Source organism: Suillus clintonianus (assembly GCF_016758775.1).
Source record: "Suillus clintonianus strain FC179 chromosome Unknown DEU56scaffold_173, whole genome shotgun sequence".
Classification (NCBI taxonomy): domain Eukaryota; kingdom Fungi; phylum Basidiomycota; class Agaricomycetes; order Boletales; family Suillaceae; genus Suillus; species Suillus clintonianus.
Genome location: NW_024539397.1, coordinates 1 through 19,907, shown reverse-complemented (window position 1 = coordinate 19,907; position 19,907 = coordinate 1). Strand labels below are relative to the sequence as shown.

Below are 19,907 nucleotides of genomic sequence, written 5' to 3'. Positions count from 1 at the left end.
CCCGCGTATACAGAAATGAACCTAAGGGGACGGTACGGTCAGCAAGTGAGTACGTCAGTGTAGAGGAAGACGACAAGGCACGCACCCTACTTCTGAATTTTGTGTCCGCGCCAGTGTACACAGGTACACCGTTGTTCCTAGGCGCGGCAGAAGCCAGGAGATCAGCTCGAATCGCCATCAAGCGAATCAATGCCCCTACCCCAGAGCAACCCATCCGTCGTCGTCCCAACAAACGATCCACAGGGCAGACAGACATGGCTGTCGAACGGACAGTCTCGACGAGCCAACCCATGGCAGACTCGAACAGCTCGAGCGCTCTCCTACAAAACCTGGAAGTGGCGTCAAATTTCACTGACACTAACAGGAAACAGAGCGACTCACCCGAAGATAACGGGAAGTCACTTGGACAAACCGTCAACGAAGACATGAGGTCACCTGGACAATACACAGGAAACCTACTTGTGTCTAACACGACGGAGGAGATAGAGTCAGATCCAGTGGGGCGTGCGGGTATGAAAACTCACCATGGATATTTGGAGACTCCAGGTAAAATAGGAGAGACTCCAGGTAAAATAGGAGAGACTCCAGGTATAATAGGAGTGACTCCAGCGCCCCGCCAAGCCTCGCGGATGGGACTGATGATGGCAAAGCGCAATCAACCAGGTTGGGAACCAACTGCGACAGGTGTAAGCCTACCAGTAAGCAGTTCCGCTGCGGATCCTGATCCTGGCAGGAACGAGCAAAGGACGTCAGTATCGATTGTCCCAGTGATTCCATCAGAATCACTTAATCGACCGATGACGGAGGTCGTGACTACCTCCCACCTTGGGATAGCGGATCAAGTCAGCGAGAGGCACGCACCTGTTTCCCGAGTACGGAAAGTGACTCTACGGGTTGGACAACCCTCGAAGTCCCTTGAGGGCGAGAGGGTAAACAGTACAATAAGCAACGAGGCAAAGTACAAAGTCCAAACAAACACGGACCCACAAAATCACGTGACGCCTGACGCCATAGCCCAGAACACGCAAACCATGGACTCAGCAGAAAGTACCGCTGAGAATATACTGTCTGAGTCACCTGCCACCCTCACCAATGTAATTGCTATGGGAGATCCCTCGTTAGACATCCACGAGAAAATAGCAAATAGGTACCACGAAGACCGTTTCTTTAACAAAATCCTGGAACAGCCCCAGGCATTCAAAAACTTCGAACTCAGCAACGGTAGAATGTTCCTCAAGGACAACGACAGACGGATTCTGTGCATTCCGGACGTGCGAATTGGTGAACGTCGTATTCGCGAAGTGCTCATCTCACACGCTCACTCCATTCTAGCCCACCTGGGGCCATCTAAAACTCTTATCTACCTGCGGGACAACGTGTGGTGGAAAGAAATGGCGACCGACGTAAGGGCATTCTGTGAGTCTTGCCCGACGTGCCAAACGTCAAAACCAACTAACCACCAGCCGTACGGATTGCTAGAACCCCTCGACGTCCCCACAAGACCATGGGAGATGATCGGCGTGGACTTCGTAGGACCCCTACCTGAATCGAAGACGCTTAACGGCGTCTTCGACATGATTCTCATGGCAATTGACCACCTCACAGCCATGGTACACCTCGCTCCCACCAAACAGACCTATCGCGCCAAAGATGTTGCCGAGGTCATGTTCAATCTAGTGTACAAATTACATGGTATGCCCTCGCGAATCGTAAGCGATCGAGACTCGCTATTCACTAGTACATTTTGGCAGAGGCTAAACGAGCTCACGGGCACCGAGCTTCGTATGTCGACATCGTTCCATCCACAGACCGACGGGATCACAGAGCGGGCCAACAGAACGATAACGCAGATGCTCAGGCAGTGCGTCTCTCCCAACCAACGCGACTGGGCGACCAAGCTCCCCATGATCGAATTCGCCGTCAACTCAGCGAGCTCGGAAACCAGACGAGAGTCCCCGTTCATGCTAGTGTATGGGAGAACACCCCCATCTATGATTTGGAACGTAGTTACTGACTACCCTGGCGTTCGAGCCTTCGCGCAGAAGATGAAAGATGCCTCCATGGCGGCCCATGACGCACTAATCGCCTCACGCGTCAAAAGTACCGCCGTCTCCAACCTCAAACGAAAGGAAGCCCCATTCGTCAAGGGCGACCTTGTCTATCTCTCCACCGAGAACCTTTCACTCCCGAAAGGCCGTGCGCGGAAACTCTCTCCGAAATTCATCGGGCCCTTCAATATACTTGAAGATTACCGTAACAACTCATATCTCCTTGACATCCCGCCGGAACTTAAACAAAGGGGACTGCACCCTTCGTTTCATGCCCACCTTCTTCGCCTCCACATTCCCAACGACGATCGTCGTTTCCCTGGGCGACAACTAACCCAGATTGCCAATATCGGTAAAGTTGAAGAGTGGTCAGTAGCCCGGATCTCCAACCACACTGGACAGGGCATGGACTCCCTATTCGAGGTCGAGTACACGACCGGTGATCGCGTTTGGCTTCCATACCACGAAGTATCTCGATTGGAGGCCGTTGGCCAGTATCTTGAGGCCCTTGGGGTACCCAATATCAGGCATCTGCCTAAGAAAATTGCTCAGGCACCCCGCAACATTAGCGTTGCCGCAGTAGAAACTGCCGAGGAAGCTAAGCTTGTCGTTAACCGGGTTATCGCTCAGATGCTCACCAGTTTACCTGCAGAGATGTCACCAAGTGGATTGGTCCAGCTGGGTATAAAAACGAGTAATCACCTACCGTCTCCCCCCAACAACAATCCCCCTCATCACCCCATGTCTCACACCTCTCATCCTTCTCCTCTCCCCGAGTCAATGATCGTCGATGTTGACGTTCCCCCTGCTCCAAGCGAGCCGGGCGAGATACCCTCGCCCAATACCCGTCACCGAGCCCCTCGAGCTACGCGCTCTAGTAGGAGGAACGATCGTCCTAGAGGGCGTGGTGGACGCGGATACCGGTCCTCCTACATGGAGCCGAACTCTGAGGCCCTTAACGCCTTCACTCAGTTCTTCAGAACTGAGGCTAAAGCCAGTGAGAGGGATCGTTACCTCCCTCCAGCTATCCGTCTTGACCCATACGCTCTGTCTTTCCTAGAGGAATTAGCCATCAAAAAGGAAGCTCATGCCTTTGAGCAGCAGCTTCGCTCTGAACGAGAGCGCTTATACGCTTCTAAGCCCCGAGTGGCTAGCAGCCGTCATCTCTCCATCGACAACCGCCAAAGGAACCGCGAACCTCCATACCAGAGGACTCGCTCATCTGTTGCGAGCACTCCCAGCACTCGCCCATCAGTCCCCACTACGGTTGCACAAGTGATTTCCGCCGCTACTGCTCAAGTGACTGCTCCCCAGCCTGTCCCTGCCCCCATCTCCTCTGAACCGCCGAGCGTAGACCAAGGCGCCGACGTCGATGACATCATCGCCGCTGCCGAGCAGCTCGACCTTGAACGTGACGCTAGGATCAGGAGTATGACTGATGACCAGTTCCTGGGTAGAGTCTTCGTCATAAGCCTCCTCACCTTGCAGGTTCTGACCCTTTGCGTTTTAATAGCTGCGTTTGGAGCTGCCATGACTGATGTTCCAGTCGGCCAGTAAGGTCACAAAACGAACTCACAGTCTAGCACCTCCTCCTCTCGGATGAGATGGAGGGCGTATGTGACGTTCGATAAAAAGACTTAGGCGCACAACGCCTAAGTCACCAATTATTGTATCGATTAGCATTGATATATTGATGTACCCGTTTTCCCCCTTCTTTATTTTCTCTAACCCTATATTTCCCGATGCCTCCTACCCTATATAAACCAAGTATATGTAGTGTAGCTAGGCAGTTGATCCTTCTCCCCCGAAATAACAAGTCTTAGTTCGGCCAGTTCCCTCTGCTCGATATCTAAGCTTCGACGAAGTCAGCTATCTCGTGTGAACGTTCACCGAACGCCACAGACTGCCAACTGCACAGAAAATGGGATAGCCACTGTCATGCATAAAACGAAGATCATACATTGACATTCAATAGGATAAGGGTATACTAGTCCAAAAGCTTTCAATTTAGATTTAGACTGATTACTCTATGTTGGGGCAAGAGAAGTAAAAAGTGGCAGAAAGCTCAAGTGTTATTTACTTCTATTTATATTTATATTTGTTGACTTTCTTGCTTTTGTTTCTCTTGTTCTTTGTATTTGTGCATCTTATGTAAGATTCAGCCACATTGGACAAAACACACTTCAGGGGATATTCTTGCTGTGATTACTTAGCAAAGATTTGTCTGGGAAAAGCTCAGTCAGCTTCCCATTCATCACACATTTGTCCAAGGATCATTCAGACAAATCATTTACAAGTCATAACTTGCTTTGAGTAAGCTCAGCAAGGACTTGCTTGGGTAAAGCTTAGTCAGATTCCAAAATTCCACACCATCAAAGACTTTTGCTCCTTACCAAAGGTCCCTCATTTAACAAAGGATCCACACACTTCAGCCAAGTGTTGTGTAGTGCATCCACTTGTATATTTGTCCAAGGACCATTTGGACAAACCATTTGTCAACATAGTCTAGTCCATCTATTCTACACAGTTCATCATATCAGGCCTATTGTCTAGGTCTATGAACTCATCCAAAACTGAACCTCATTCCAAGAACCAATGACAGACTGTATAGTTGAGCCTCCCACAAACGACACATTATCAAAAGGCAAAGCTAGAAAATCTGTTGACCGTGTACTTGAGGAGTTGGCAACTTTTGTCTTATCAAAGTGTAGTTGTAGTGTCATGTTAAGACCGTGCTCAAGGGGCGGATCCGAAGGGCTTGGCTTCAGCTCGTGCGCTGCGCCCCTTACCCGAGTACATGCCCTCAATTTCCGAGGGCTAGAAACAAAGTCCGAGGGAGGATGATGAATCCCGGTGGACTTCAAGGGGACAAGTCTGGTAGGCTTTGTTGTCATGGGGCACGCTGATCTGGCGGGGGAGGATGACCAAGCGCGTGCCCCGAGGCACGATGGCTGTGGTAAAGACCCCACAAGTTCCCAGAAAGGGGAGGCGCCGGCGGCAAAACGTATCGCTCGCCAAATCGGGCGTTTTTGGGTGGTCTTCTCGCCATACCTCATACCTACCTTAGGACTGCGAAGTGAGCTCGTTCGTGTATAGTGTAATGGGTGAGCTCGTTCGCCGTTTCTCTCGCTCGTTGACACACTAAAACTGCGCCAGCTCAAGTTCTCTTCCCCTCCCTCGTTCTCGTTCGTTCTCGTTCTCTTCAAGTCTTGCAAATCGACGACACACCCCCGAGTCATCTCTCGACAACTTGAATGACAAGTGTTCCACTTCCGGACGGCTTGACGTGTGCATTGCTGAAGGAGGCGAAGGGTGCGGAGGTCGCATTCTGGATCGGTCAGGCCAACACCGCTGCAGGGAAGAGGGTTGTGACGAAGAACGGCCATATCGACGAGCAGCGGAAGAGGCTCACAAACTACTATGGCCTCGACCTTTTGGCTGAGGATCCAGTTGTCGCTGCTGTCGTGCCGAAGACACACGAAGACCATATCAAGCAACGCCAGTTCAGCTGGCTCCAGGAGCTCGGGGAAGAGTGGAGCAGCGCGGCCGCTTGTGGAAAGGAATTTTTCCTATCCGACGGATCTTCCGGTACGTCGTCTTCTGCGTTCCTGAACTCTCGACTGATGTGTTGTTCAACCCTGCAAATACAGAACCTTGCAATGCGAGCCTTCTGCAGGAGGCTGTCAAGCTGCTGGCGAATCTCACTGTGCATACCACGCCATCCGCTACCCCCATCTCCTTTCTCTCTCGATGGGCGAACACAGACGGAAAACAATGAAACGATCTCCGCGCTCATTGGAGCCGCCCGCGATGGAGATTCGACTGCAATCTCACGTCTGTCAGGCTTGGGCAATGCCGCTGCACAACTGCCTGCCACTCAGATGATCCCACAGGTGAGTTATGAGCCCTACTAGTATGTTTCTCCCGTTTCTCGTGCTGATCTCTCAGCAATTGCAGGTGCTGGTGCCCACCACATCAATGGCTCAGTCTGTGCACCCTGTCACGATCTTTGCCCAACCTGGGTCAATGCCACTCGTACTTCGAGGGGACGGCTCAGCACTTCCTCCATTTGTTGCACCCAACCATACTGCCACCGTGCAGATGTCTCCTGGCTCGTCGGTGCCACTTTTCACCGAGGCTCCTGTTGTCCTGCCCCGCACTGTCAATGACGTGGCGGTACTCAACAGCTGCCAGCTTGACATGGAGAGCATCCAGCGTGCCCAGGACCTCCGTGACGCTATTCAACAGGTCGAAGATGGAACAGTGAGCCGTGTGCGTGAACACTATGGCCCCCGAGATGGCAGAGCCACCGACGAGATGTGGGGGCATCTCAAGGGCAAGATCACGAAGCGCGAGCGGCTGTATGGCCTGCTCGCCGGTGCTTTCAAAGGTGACAAACATTGCTTTTTTGAATTTTTCACGGTCTCTGCTGCCTCTGGGAGCAAGAAGCGGCGGGGTGCTAGTGAGCCAACACTGGTAGCATTGCGAATGGTTGTCGAAGCCATCCCTCGCTGTCAGAAGGACTTGCGGGACGAGAGAAGGAATACCAGATATGTTGACCCAGCGAGTGGTGAATTCTCCGATGAGTTGTGGAGGGCTGTCTGGGGGGATAGAAATGACTGGTATGTCTGGTGAGAACTCGGGAAGGAGTGGTACGGGAACAAGAAGGCACCCCCAAGGCAATTAGGATGAATGTGAACAAATTAAATCATGCTGCTTCGTCTCACTACTTTACTTGGGAGATTAGACTAGAGTTTGATGAATATGATGGACTCTCTTGTAAAATTAATAGGATCTCTCGATATTAGAACTTCGCCCGCTTTTTATCGTTACGGTCGTACTCAACCATGTGCTCGTGGTTGTCATTGGGCGAGTAGAAGTAACGGAACATGGTCAATGCCTCGACCTGTGACCAGCCACCCCAGGCAGCAACCATGCTCACGTCGAAGTTGCAGTTGCGGATGCGGTGCTGACAGCCATGTCGTCGGAATGAGTGTGTACCATAGAGTGCCCAGGATGAGTATGCAAGTCCCTGAAGGTCACTTGTCAGGGCACGGCTAAGAATGCTGGTGGACTGCAGAACATCAGCTTGTCGTGACATCAATTTAATGATCACAGTCGAGTGGGACCTACCACAGGCTGATCAAGCAGGATGTCACCAAACTTCCCGATGCGCAAGAAGAGGGGACCCCTCAGTGGCACACGAGAACCATAGAGGCATGCGATCCGGATAAGAGCTCGCACAGGGCAAAGTCTCGGGTCAGCATCATTTGCCCACAGGCGCCAAGTGTGCAGGACACCAGTCTGTGCAGATTTACGGGTCTTGAGGCGAATCTCGACATACGCTCCTATTAGGTGTGGATGTCAGACAACAGAAAGAAGAGCCTAGTGGTTTAGCACCTACGCTCGCCTGGAATGATCTCAACACTCGAAAATTCAAGGGTGACTACCTCCTCGATTTGAAGCAGCATCAGCCACGCAAAGAGATAGGCTGCCTGCACAGTAATTGTCGGGTGCAAGAACAAGTGATGCAACCATGTGCACGTACATAGCGAACGACTCCCCACCTTCTCTCCTCAGGCATGCAAGTAGCATTCATGCAGTAGTCATTGAGGCGGTGCATGTCTTCACGCAGAAGGGCACGCGCAGACTGTGATACCTCACCAGACCTGGCCTTCATCTTCTCTAGCCCGATCATGAATTCTGACACAGCTCGAGCTCGTGTGGGGAGGCCATGGCTGCTCAATGATGTCTCATGCCCAGTGAAAGTCGGACATGGCCATTTCCACGTAGAACTATGGAATTAGATTTTATAAATGTAAATTATCGTTACTTCGACGGAATTAGACTTAGCTTGATCATGTGATCAGTTGTGTTGATCGAACGCGTATGCACTGCGCAGTGTGCAGCCTGCCAGCGACGCAGCAGCGTAACATTATAACGTTCAACATCTGTTCAACAACGTCGCATCAGTGCACCTCAGTCTCACTGTAGAACTGATCAACTCACCTCACGGTGCTGGCTGCGCATCACAACTTTGTGTCCTCAGAGCTCTGCCCACCTTGCCGTGTAACTCCCTTTGGTGTGCCGGGGGGCGAAAAGCATAACAAGGCGGAGCTGGCACACTGCACTTTTGTTACAAGAAGCAACCAAAATACTGGTAAGCCTTTGGGTACTTTTCGCGCGTGCTAGTACTAAGTTATATTTTGTCTAGCATATCCCATATCATCTTGCCAATGTCAGATGTGCATTGGTGCGTTTGCACGAAATACTGCCTCGGAATCCGAACACCGCTCAGGTCACTGCGAACTTGGCAAAATCATTTGAAGGAGGCCGGTGAAGACGAGAAGGCAGCCATACGGTGTGCAGGACTATCAGATGAATTTCGCAGTCTGAAACGGCCAACCGATTTGCAAGTTGGTGGTTCAAATATATCCACTAAACGAAGACGCATGGTATGTCCTTTATTGTTTAAAATTCAATAGGACAATGATTCTAATAGTATTTTGCAGAATGAAGATCCTCGAGGCGCTACTAGTACTCCTCGCGATGACAATCCCCTTCGTGATGCCCCTCCTCCTCGCGATGCCACTCCCCTTCGTGATGCCCCTCCTCCCGGAGATGACAATCCCCCTCCTCCTGGCGATGACAATCCCCCTCCTCCCGGCGATGACAATCCCCCTCCTCCTCGCGATGACAATCCCCCTCCTCCCGGCGATGACAATCCCCCTCCTCCCGGCAATGACAATCCCCCTCCTCCTGGCGATGACAATCCCCCTCCTCCTGGCGATGACAATCCCCCTCCTCCCGGCAATGACAATCCCCCTCCTCCTGATAATCCAAATCACCCCCCCCAGCAATTTGAAGAATGGCGAGATCCTTTCTCCGACCTTGATTTTGAGGAACTTGCTCGCAATGCTCGTCTCCCAGATCTACAACGTGATATGAAGTTTATTCTTGCTCTTCGGGAGGCATCGCTAGATGATGGGATTGGACTCACAGGGGATGCACTCGAACGTTTGCGAAACCCACCAAGACGTCAACCAGAGTTTGGTAGTGCTGACATCGAGTATGGTGTCTCCCTTTTTCTCGCCCTCGAGCACTCATCAGAAGATGCTTTTCATAAGACTCGTGCTGCTACTCTCGCGCGACATCCCGAGGATGATATACCAAGTCTACACCGGGTGAAAAAAATCATCAGCGACCTCTCGGGAGTGACATCTATTATCAAGGATATGTGCATCGACTCCTGCGTGGCCTTTGTCGGTCCGTACGCTGAGCTTGACGAATGTCCGATGTGTCAGAAGCCACGATATGACCCCATTAAGCTTCAGCTGAGTGGAGGCCGAGTCAAGCAGCCTCAGCAGGTATTCCATACCTTCCCTATTGGCCCACAGCTTCAGGCTCTCTGGCAGCATCCTGATAGTGCTCGTCAGATGCACTACCGCCGTCGCCGCACGCAGGAGATAATTGAGCAGTTGGAACGTAATGATGGTCTTCCCATAGCCTACGACGACATCATCACTGGGTCGTCATACCTTGATGCTGTTCGTCATGGCCGCATCAAACCGGAGGACATGGTTCTTGTTATATCGGTTGACGGAGCTCAATTGTACGAGACCAAACAGTCAGACTGTTGGGTCTACATCTGGATCATTGTTGACATACCTCCCGATCGTCGCTACAAGAAGCAGCACGTTCTTCCTGGCACTGTAGTTCCTGGTCCGAACAAACCCAAATATATGCAATCATTTTTCTTTCCCGGGTTTCATCACCTCGCTTCAATTCAGAAAGCAGGGCTCGTTATTTGGGATGCGTGGCGTGATATCATCTTCATCTCGAACCCGTTTCTCATCCTCGCCTGTGCAGATGGACCAGGCCTGGTCTGCATAAGCAATCTCGTTGGCCACAATGGCAAAAATGGCTGTCGCATGCTTTGTGGCCTTGAGGGGCGTCGTAAACCTCGCGGCAATCATTATTATCCTGTCCTCTTGCAGCCTCGTAATTATGATGTTCGCGGATGCAACCATGGTGACCTACACCCAGCCGATACTTCTCAAGGAACCTCCGAGAACTACATTCAGAGGCTTCGTATTTTGATGGGATCCAGCAGGCAGTCGCAGTACGAGGCCAATAGGCTGAATACGGGTATCGTAGGACCGAGTATCCTCCTTGGTTTAGAGACGAGACACATTCTCGGTATCCCCGAGTGTTTCTCTACGGAGATAATGCACTTCTCTGGTGCCAATATGGCAGCATTGTTTACAGACCTATGGCGCGGCTTGATACTTTGCAGCCCAACAGACGATGATTCGACCTGGGACTGGGCTGTCCTTGTCGATGATACCTGGGACGCACATGGTCGAGCCGTCGCTGCTTGTCAGCCATACTTACCAGGCTCGTTCGACAACCCTCCTCGCAACCCCACAGAGAAGATCAACACTCACTACAAAGCCCGTGAATTCATTACGTGGCTTTTTGGGCTCGCACCGGCACTGCTGCACGGTGTTCTCCCTCAAAAATACTGGCAGAATTTCTGCAAGTTCACACAAGCACTGCGAATTATGAGTCAATACAGCATCACCCCTGCCCAAGTCACCGAAGCTTTCACGCTGTTTGCGGAATGGGAACTCGAGTTCGAAAACTTGTACTATCAACGTAGAGCTGACCGTATTCACTTCATCCGGCCTTGTGCTCACCTATCAAATCATCTCGCACCTGAATGCCTTCGTGTCGGATCGCCTATTTGCTCTTCGCAATGGACAATGGAGAGGACGTTTGCAGATATCGAATTTGATCTTCGCCAACCCAAACTTCCCTATGCGTGTCTAACTCAAGTTTGCCTCATCCGGTGTCAAATAAATGCCATGAAAGCGATGTTCCCCCATCTCCAACCACCTTCTAATCTCCATCCGCGGTATTCGTTTGATGTTGGAGATGGCTACATTTTACTGCGAGCACGAGAGAAGCGGGCAAGGTATCCAGACACAGACACGGAGAAAAGACTCATATCTGAATTTCTGGGCCGCAATGCACCTAAAATGTATCGGTGGTCGCGCCTTCGGCTCCCAAATGGACAAGTGGCCCGTTCAGCATGGAAGGAAGCACTGCGACCTCTAGAAAAAACGCGAATGTCGCGAAACGTCAAGGTACTTCATATATTTATTGCATGTTCTCAAATTAATTGATATTCTCAGCTCGAGATTGATGGAACAACTTGCTATGGGGAGGTCCAATATTTCACGCAGCTCGCCATTCGAAATGATGTTGAACCTGGTGATGACGAGGACCCTGAAGATTTTGTCCGCCGATTACAGGGTCCACAGGCAGCATGGCGATTCAGGACTGTCGCACTTGTTTCATTATATTCCGCACCTGACAAACAGCTTCTTGAATTGTCGCACCAGACAGTTTGGTCTTGCACGAATCAAGGTGAAGTTGGCCTTCGTGTTGTAGATGTCACCGATATCCAGGCCGTCGTCGCAGTTATACCTCATCGGCCTACTTTACCATCTGGAGTTACCGAGGACCGAGTCTTTGTTGTTGAAAAGACCGGGCTCGATGTATCATATACCGGAGTATTTGCTGAAGAGGACGATAACGATAATGAGCGAGAAGAATAGAAGTACCTGTTCCGAAATTTTCAATAGGCATTGGGGTATTTGATAAAAATGCTACACGAAGGACTTGGTACTGTAAATGAAAGCCACCGACTCGAGGACCCATAACGGGATATTCCAGCGGAGGCAGAATTCTAACCACCCTTGGACGATACTGATGCCCCTTTGCTTAATACCTCCACACAATTTTCGCTCATTCGGTTCTCAATTATTTTGCTATGTCTGTCATGTCTGATGAACACTACCAGCCTCAGGCTCAAGATTTCAGCCGCATGAATCAACTATACAACAATAACCACCAGCTCCCGGGCCATGCTAGTGCACAATCACCCTTTCTCGTACCTTCGCAGGGTCAGCTGAATCAAGGCTGGAATGGCCTTTTGCATCACGGTGGAAGCTTTCCAAACAATACAGTGAGATTGAATATGTTGTATTATGTTCAAAACAGCGCATATAATCACTCACAGCATACATTCGCACAAGTCCAAGACGAAAATATTCGTCTGCGATTTGTCAATGAACATTTGAATCGTCAAATTTTGACCCTTACTGCATCCCGAGATGCTTATCAGTTTGTTTTCTCCCGTTATCTTCAGCAGCTTAACAAACCCCAAGCTTAGAGCTGCATTTGAAACTTTATCGCACTCACTTTCACTATCAGACGACATTTCTTTGTATTCAGGCTCTGATACACTACTTCAACCACTCAAAATCCCCGTCAAGACTGATGCTATTGATTGCAACCCTGTCACTGGTCTACGAAAGGAGGACTACCCTCTCGTCAATTTTTGGACTCACGAAGACTTCAAGAAATGGGACAGCGCTGCTGATGCACAAGGCGACCAGCGGGGATCATTACCCTTCCTCGAGCATACAAATGGGGACCCTGTCACAGCATCCGAGCAACGTGCCATCATGAAGACATTTCGCGCGGTCTGGTTTGGCCTCCGACAACGTGGAATAGCGCCGATCTCATGGGGTCGAGCAATCCCCGATGCTCGCAACGCTCTCTACAAAGAAGTGTCTCGCTTACACCCCGAATTAGCCCTTTGCGACAGGTACTGGAAGATCGAGCACATCGCTAGAGACCGCTACCCATCATGGGCATCCACTCATCTCAAGGAAGGAGATTCTTCGTCTACTGACCCTGAGGAGATGAAACCACGCGTAAAACCACAAAAGCGAAAGGCGAAGATGGTCGAGTCTGCCGATACATGTCAACACGATTCGAAACGTGCGAAAACAGCTGACACGAATTTAGAGGCTCGCGACTCAGAGCCACCCGAGATTTCTTCTTCAAATACCGAGTCTGCTGATCCACCTTCATCATCTCTTTTGGTGCCATTGTCGCCGAGCCCAAGGCCTCAGACAAACAATCCAGTAAGTTCAGTAGTTATCTGCATTCATGCGATCTGAACTACTTTATTCGCGACAGCCGAAAACCCTATTTGCTCCACTTCGAAACCCTTTGTAAGTGATTTTCTGCTCGATATACCTACTACATTGACGAACTTTGGCTTTCAGAAAAGATGCCATTATCCGCCTCAAGGAAAAGAAAAATGACGAGCCTTGTGATGCTTTGCCAACGCCCTCGATTGCTCCCGCCAATATGTTACCAACCGCAGCACCCGTCGACACTACGCTACCAACGCTGTCTGCAGACGATGCAATCGCACCTCATGCAGATACTCTTAATGCAGACTCGCAAGGAAAGCCTGGCCCTACCAGCAAAAACTTCCGCCCTGCGACTACGAAGAACGGGAGGTGAGTCTCGCTAATACTAATATTCTCATTTTATGTTGCTAACGTAGCCCCACTACAGAAACCTTTGCGCACATCGCTGGCTCAAACAACTCGCACCCAATGGCTACTCTCGGGATTTCAAATTATACTGGGACTCGCTGGGAAAAGACCGTCAGGAGGTGTGTTTATCTTCGTTCTGCCATTTGCATTACTAACTCGTAGTGTTCTCCTTCAGAAATATGAAACAGACGCAAAAAAACTGGTGAGCGCTACCATGTTTTCCCAGTGTACTGATGTGTCTCCTTTCCAGATATCTGATGGCATTTGGACCGGCAGCACTGTCGAAGTGATCAGTAAGTTCTCCAGCAGTACATTGTTCTAGCACGGCGGCAGCATCAGGCAGAAGGGCCAGGTACGAGCGCGAGCGCGGGGGCGGGTATGAGCGTGAGCGCGGGGGCGGGCCCGGGTACGAGCGCAGGTGGTTTTTAGTGGCATGATTCGTATCATATGCTACGTTGCAATGCATCGATTTCCGTATATTTGCGTCGAAGCCAGCAAGATATCAAAGGGACATGCAGTTATATTTAAATCTACGGAATTCTATTTAGTAGTCAATGCGTCGAAAAGCATACACCAGCGCCGATGCGCGTCGTTTTTGCAGCTACAGAAAGCGCAGATACCGACGCATGACTACGCGATTCGACGTGCCATAGCCACAGTAGATTTGCGTGGCTGCGCGTGGAAATGGCCATGTCCGACTTTCACTGGGTCTCATGGACTGCAACCAAATGTGCAGCGACAATGACTTGCACTTACCACACGCCAGTGGTTTCGTCACAGCGCCACTCGGTAACACTTTCATTGGGTCGACAGTGCCGGTACCAGTAACTGAGTGCTGCGCGGGTCGAAACGGCAGTTGAGAACTGGCTGTGACCTTCGTGTCAGATGCCTGTCATAAAGGAAACCACCAAAGAACGTACCCTTTTGCCCTCGTACCCCTTATTTTTCTCGCCACACTTGTGGGTGATGAAGGTGCGGATGTCATAAGGTGTTTGACCCGTGACAGCAGTCGGGTCCCATTCAGTGTTGTGCTGCTTGTGGAACACAATATAAGCCTTGATTATTCTGTCAGACAGGGTAAATTCCAACTGTGAAAGTGATCAGGAGCTTGACTCACCTGGCATGCCCGTCTCGCGTCCGATCAGTGATGCTGCCTCGTGCAATGCCAGCGGCATACTCTGCTAGCTCGGACTCATTGTCGTCCAGGAAATCCTCAAGGCAGCTCGTCATCAGACTGTCGAGGTGCTCATCGCACCATACAGCCTCTTCGAGGTCCAGCCGGACTCACTCGTCAGCAATCTGTCACAGTAGGGATGCAAAGTATCAGCTCGTTGCACGGAAGATAGGGTAGGATTGGTGATTTACCTCTTTCTCTAGCGGCGCGATCTTGGCCCTTCCAGGTGATATTGTCGTCAGTCGAGGCTTCCGCGCCATTGTAATAGCCTGTCCCAAGAGAAGGTCAGCTCAGTTCTCGTCTCTCGTCGTTGAAAGCAGCAGCGAGAGACAACACCTTGCCAAGGTAGTTAGTTGTTTACATAATAGCCAAAAATAATTGAAATATCACTGCTGGAGAAGTCCAGCAGCAAAGAAAATCATTTTGCAAGGAGGAGCAGCGGGAACATCGAAGAAAGAGAGACATACCGTGAAGACGAACTCCAGCTACCAGGCTATGTAAAAAAGACCACTGGTTGGCTCGGCTGCCGACTGTGCAGGTCACCCTGGTTGTGTTCTGGTGAGCACCGCTGGAACGAAGTTAAAAAAGAGTCACATACCTCGAAAACACGTGTGACGTGGCTCTGACACGAAAGGGTGGGATGCAGCAGCAAGGAGCGACACGCTCGGCAGGCAATGGGGCGGGTTCACGAACAACGAGACAGTGTGCACAGTGGGGACTTCCCCGTACCCAGGCAATGGTGTGTCCCGGCAGGTCCTGACGGTGCGTGGTGTACGCGATGTGCAAGGAGAAGGTGCGCGATAGCCGTGCACGCTAGCGAGAGGAAGCACAGGGCAAGTAGGCGTGGAAGATGGTGCGTGGAGGCAGCCGATGATGATGTGTTGGGGCCTGTGGCCTGAGAGTGTGGGTGGTGGTGGGAAGACGGGGAGGATGAGCTCTGCGGACAGAGCTGCCGTGATCCGTTGACAGATCAGACGGCTGCCAAGAGCTGTAGATGTGACAGAGCACAGAGCACTGTGGTAAGTGACTGGGTGCGTGGTGAGAGGTGAAAAAGAAAACACACCATTCCTAATCGAGTACCGTGCCCCATGAATGCAAACGGCTCTGGTTTTTCATGGGGCACGCAGCAAAGGGAGAGCAAAGGGAACATACAGCAATAAAAGACCGTGCCCCATGAACATTAATGGGAGGAGAAGTTCATGGGGCACGGTGTTTTGAAACCTCGGCGTCTGAGGCTGCCCACAATGCCTATTGTTAGCTCAAAAATAACTTGGTCGTATCGTAAACTTACCAAAAGGACTCGCCTGAGCATCCTGACGTGCGAGAGAAGCCAGTGCTCTGATGGCAATTGGGGTGAGGTCACAAACGAGCCTGTGCACTCGTTTTCAACAGTGCACACTGCACACAAGCCATGCCACTGACGCGAGACCTGCAGAGACAATCAACATATTTTTCTAGGGTGTCAGCGAAGAGGATCAACGCACCCCGAAAGTCGCGACCACTAAAGACTGCCGTCAGTTGTGCAATCCCGCTAGTAAGCGATTTTCGGGGGACGTGCCTGCCGCCGACATGCCGCAATTTCCTTTTTTGCTCTCAGCGTGCCCCAGAGCGATCTAAACGTTGCTTTGTTGTCGTGGGGAAGATTCGGGCTGATGTTCAGGGGTTTAGTCCAGCGGGTTTTCAGAGGGTTAGTCCGGCCGGAAATAGGGTTAGTCAGGCTGACATAAGAGGATTAGTCCGGCCGACATAAAGGGGTTTGTCCGGCCGATGTAAAGGGGGTTTGTCGTCCGAGGTAAGGAGGGTTCGTCGGCCGACGTAATGGGAATTCGTCCGGCCAACATAAGGGGGTTAGTCCGGCCAACATAAGGAGGGTTAGTCGGCCGACATAAGGAGGGTTCGTCCGGCCGATCATAGGGTTAGTCCAGCTGACATAAGCAGATTAGTCCGCCGGATAATAGAGGCTTTGGTCCGGCAGACATGGCAGACAGAACAGACAAGTGTAAGGATGGAAAGACAGGAAGACAGGAAGTCCGAGGGGACGGGACGACAGGAAGTCTGAGAATGCGGAAACTAGGGGTAAGACTACACTAGACAATGTCTAGAGTAGAAACTGACGGAGGTAGACTACCCTAAGGTAGAGGCGGAGATATAGCACAAGGAATCAATCCGAGGACTCAGAGGTTGGACAGGGAGGGTGCCGGAAGTGGACCCAGGCCCATGGAAATAGGTCCGGGTCCCAGGAAACAGCAATGAGGATAATCTAAGGTGATATTTGAACTGAGGAAACTACTACGAGTTTACAAGGTATTATATACTATGGACATGTGTGACGGGAAAGGAGTCAGCGGAGATCTGGGTCAACAAGAGGAACATACGGAAAGGTTAAACTGACAGGCACAAGGAAAATAATACAGGAACGAGAATGGAGACGGAGATGAAGTATCAAATGGATCCGGGCATAGGAGATATGATCAAGAATGAAGTCGGATATTAACTGTCAAGCAGATCCGGGCATATAGGGGTTAGAACAAGGGGACTATACAAATGGGGTAACAGAATAGGAGCAGGACCGGAAATGAACTGTCAAGCAGATCACGGGAAATGGGGACGGAGATGAACTGTGAAGTGGGTCCGATGTTTTAGGGGTTAAACAGGTCTGAGGCTCAGGATCTGAGCAGGTCCGATGTTTAGGGTCTGACACTTAGGGGTTAAGTGGACCCAAGTGGGTCCGACATTTTAGGAGGTCCGACATATGGGAGATCCGAGGTATGCAGGAGGAGCGGACAAGCGGACAAGTGGACAAGCAGATGACATGGGTGGGATCCAACAAAATAGGAGGTCCGATGAATAGGGGGTAAGTGGACCTGAGTGGGTCCGACGTTTTAGGACATCCGAGGTATGCAGGAGGAGGAGGTCCAATGTATAGGATGTCCGACAAATAGGAGATCCGACATATAGGGGATCCGGACTTTGTGTTGAACAGGTTAGGGGAAGCAGGGCAGATCCTGCTGAGGGGTATGGATAGGGTTAAGGTATGGCTTGGCTACGTTTCGGAGGTCCGGACATTGTTTGTTGGGAGAGATGGGATATGATTCAGGGGCTCAGTGTATGGTATATGACATGTCACTACATTCACACAAACACATATAAGACCCTCAAGTACTACGACACCGCCAAGTCTGTGGAGGAGAACAAAAAATTTGTGTTTGAGCAAAAGGCCACAGCAGGAGATGGTTGTTTTATGCCTGATCCTTTCCAATATATTTGTTATGTTTTTACACTGCTCGTCACTTATGTATGCAATCTGCCCGAGGCTAGCATGATCGCTGCAGTCAGTAAAAATTCATCCCCTCTGACTATGGCAATACAAGAGCAATTTGGTGATGGGATTCTCCACCCATACATTACAACTCATTGTCGATCTAGGCAAAATCACTGATCCTTAGAAACTCAACAAGTACCAGAAAGCAGCCAAAGCTGTCAATCTGTCGGGAGTTCACATGCCATACTGGCGTGATTGGCTGTTCACATGTCTGTCTGTCTTCCTCGCTGGTGAAGTCCTGCATACTGGCCATAAAATTTTCACCAACCATCCGCTCAAATGGATCAAGGAGGCCATAGGAACTTATGAGCTCAATACTCGCTTCATAATCCAGCATAAATGTTTCAGAATGTGCCACTTCATGAAAGGCATCACGCATGTGAAGCAAATGACAGGCCACGAGCACAGAGACATTCAATGCGCTATTGTTGCCTCAATTGCAGGTGCTGCTTCACCCAGATTTGTTCACGCAATCTGTGTCCTCGTGGACTTCATTTACCTCGCCCAGAATCCAGTCCATACACAGCAGTTGCTCCACATCAGCAAACTAGGATTTTCGTGACAGGCCTCACAGGCCTCACAGACATGTACAAGGTTGCACAGGCCTCACAAGGTTGACAGGGCTTACAAGACTAACACTACTAAGTAATAGTGTAGTAACTCGATAGTCTAATACAATAGTCTACACTAATATTAGTAAAATGAACAAACATCAGTCATATTACTTGTGTGCCTGAACTTTCTTGAACACACCACTTTCTAGTATTTTGCTTATAACTCACTAGGATCTTAACCAAAAAATGTCATGAAACTATGGATAGACTACCATTGACAAGGGCTACAATTTTGATTTTCATCGGAAATATTCCCACGGTCTACCCTAGTCATTCCTTATCATGGTCCTTAATCAAAATCCTAGTCCCTAATAACCAAAAACTCGAAATGTCTTTCTTTACTATTGTATTCCTGTTGGTATTCTTAGTCTTAATAAGCAAACATTGGTCACATTATTTGTGTGCCTGAACTTTCTTGAACACACCACTTCGTAGTATTTTGCTTATAACTCATTAGGATCTTAAACAAAAAATGACATGAGACTACAGATAGACTACCCTTGACAAGGGCTGCAACTTTGATTTTTATCGTAAAGATTCCCACGGTCTACCCTAGGTGCCTGAACTTTCTTGAACACACCACTTCATAGTATTTTGCTTATAACTCATTAGAATCTTAACCAAAAAATGTCATGAGACTATGGAAAGACTACCCTTCACAAGGGCTACAACTTTGATTTTCATCGAAAAAGTTGCCAGTCTACCCTAGTCATTCCTTATCAAAATCCTAATGGTAGAGTATTGTATTAGACTTAGAAAGTATTGTATTTTATTCTAAGTCCATGGATATGGTATATATATCAATTACTGCCTAGATATATATGAGGTCCTGTAGTCTAATGGTAAGTGATGCTCGAAAGTGTGTGAATTGATCATGTGATCTCAGCTGATGTGTTGTAAGCTCGAGAGTTCAAACCAGCAAAGTGGCATAAATTCAATTAGGAATAATGATTAGTAATTCTTTTGTTTTATTGACCATAATCAAGAGGTGGGCATTCGGCGAATCCCGAACACCAGCTCCTACAGTACCTAGTACCAAATCGGTGCCAGGGGTCCTGACTTCGAGAAAAACGCAGGACGACTGAGTCTTTGCACGACGGCCGCAAAACTCGTTCAAATTGTTCCGTTGGTCTATGAAGTAGTATCATAATAGCTTGTAGAATAGCCCTATGTACTTTATATATATATATATATCAATCATGAGTAGTGGAACAAGAACTTCAAGTGATAATATGCATAATATTAGAGATTTTCCGAATCGAGCCAAAATCGAGCTATGACATTTGCGATCGACTGTCGGCGCGTCATACATAGAGGCGTAGTAGT

The 19,907-nt window shown here is 49.8% G+C and overlaps 8 protein-coding genes across 8 annotated transcripts; 6 read left to right on the top strand and 2 right to left on the bottom strand.

The window, feature by feature from the left end:
• Window positions 1-1,031: 1,031 nt before the first annotated feature.
• DEU56DRAFT_749001 (uncharacterized protein) lies at window positions 1,032-1,388 on the top strand (the record flags this gene model as incomplete). The annotated part of the gene is made up of 1 exon (XM_041349397.1): window positions 1,032-1,388. A coding segment is annotated over one exon (357 nt), but the record flags the coding sequence as incomplete, so codon positions are not given.
• Window positions 1,389-5,302: 3,914 nt separating this feature from the next.
• On the top strand, window positions 5,303-6,683 carry DEU56DRAFT_748984 (uncharacterized protein; the record flags this gene model as incomplete). Its single annotated transcript, XM_041349391.1, has 2 exons — window positions 5,303-5,678; window positions 5,947-6,683. 2 exons carry the CDS (start codon window positions 5,303-5,305, stop codon window positions 6,681-6,683), a joined length of 1,113 nt encoding a protein of 370 aa, XP_041201406.1.
• A 169-nt stretch (window positions 6,684-6,852) lies between these two features.
• DEU56DRAFT_919594 (uncharacterized protein) lies at window positions 6,853-7,746 on the bottom strand (the record flags this gene model as incomplete). The annotated part of the gene is made up of 4 exons (XM_041358288.1): window positions 6,853-7,122; window positions 7,182-7,396; window positions 7,453-7,543; window positions 7,597-7,746. 4 exons carry the CDS (start codon window positions 7,744-7,746, stop codon window positions 6,853-6,855), a joined length of 726 nt encoding a protein of 241 aa, XP_041201405.1.
• Window positions 7,747-8,992: 1,246 nt separating this feature from the next.
• On the top strand, window positions 8,993-9,529 carry DEU56DRAFT_748993 (uncharacterized protein; the record flags this gene model as incomplete). Its single annotated transcript, XM_041349394.1, has 1 exon — window positions 8,993-9,529. A coding segment is annotated over one exon (537 nt), but the record flags the coding sequence as incomplete, so codon positions are not given.
• Window positions 9,530-11,089: 1,560 nt separating this feature from the next.
• On the top strand, window positions 11,090-11,671 carry DEU56DRAFT_748989 (uncharacterized protein; the record flags this gene model as incomplete). Its single annotated transcript, XM_041349393.1, has 3 exons — window positions 11,090-11,197; window positions 11,246-11,314; window positions 11,366-11,671. 3 exons carry the CDS (start codon window positions 11,090-11,092, stop codon window positions 11,669-11,671), a joined length of 483 nt encoding a protein of 160 aa, XP_041201403.1.
• Window positions 11,672-11,895: 224 nt separating this feature from the next.
• Window positions 11,896-13,947, top strand: DEU56DRAFT_933871 (uncharacterized protein; the record flags this gene model as incomplete). Its single annotated transcript, XM_041358761.1, has 7 exons — window positions 11,896-12,019; window positions 12,330-13,048; window positions 13,104-13,138; window positions 13,193-13,432; window positions 13,491-13,590; window positions 13,647-13,673; window positions 13,722-13,947. The coding sequence occupies 7 exons, from the start codon at window positions 11,896-11,898 to the stop codon at window positions 13,791-13,793; spliced, it is 1,317 nt and encodes a 438-aa protein (XP_041201402.1). The 3' UTR covers window positions 13,794-13,947.
• A 33-nt stretch (window positions 13,948-13,980) lies between these two features.
• On the bottom strand, window positions 13,981-16,624 carry DEU56DRAFT_933869 (uncharacterized protein; the record flags this gene model as incomplete). Its single annotated transcript, XM_041358760.1, has 11 exons — window positions 13,981-14,189; window positions 14,228-14,360; window positions 14,392-14,536; window positions 14,589-14,754; window positions 14,837-14,914; window positions 15,244-15,633; window positions 15,709-15,749; window positions 15,798-15,880; window positions 15,937-16,074; window positions 16,130-16,146; window positions 16,576-16,624. The coding sequence occupies 11 exons, from the start codon at window positions 16,622-16,624 to the stop codon at window positions 14,173-14,175; spliced, it is 1,257 nt and encodes a 418-aa protein (XP_041201401.1). The 3' UTR covers window positions 13,981-14,172.
• A 1,235-nt stretch (window positions 16,625-17,859) lies between these two features.
• DEU56DRAFT_692623 (uncharacterized protein) lies at window positions 17,860-18,484 on the top strand (the record flags this gene model as incomplete). The annotated part of the gene is made up of 2 exons (XM_041347164.1): window positions 17,860-18,061; window positions 18,117-18,484. Coding segments are annotated over 2 exons (570 nt in total), but the record flags the coding sequence as incomplete, so codon positions are not given.
• Window positions 18,485-19,907: the final 1,423 nt, after the last annotated feature.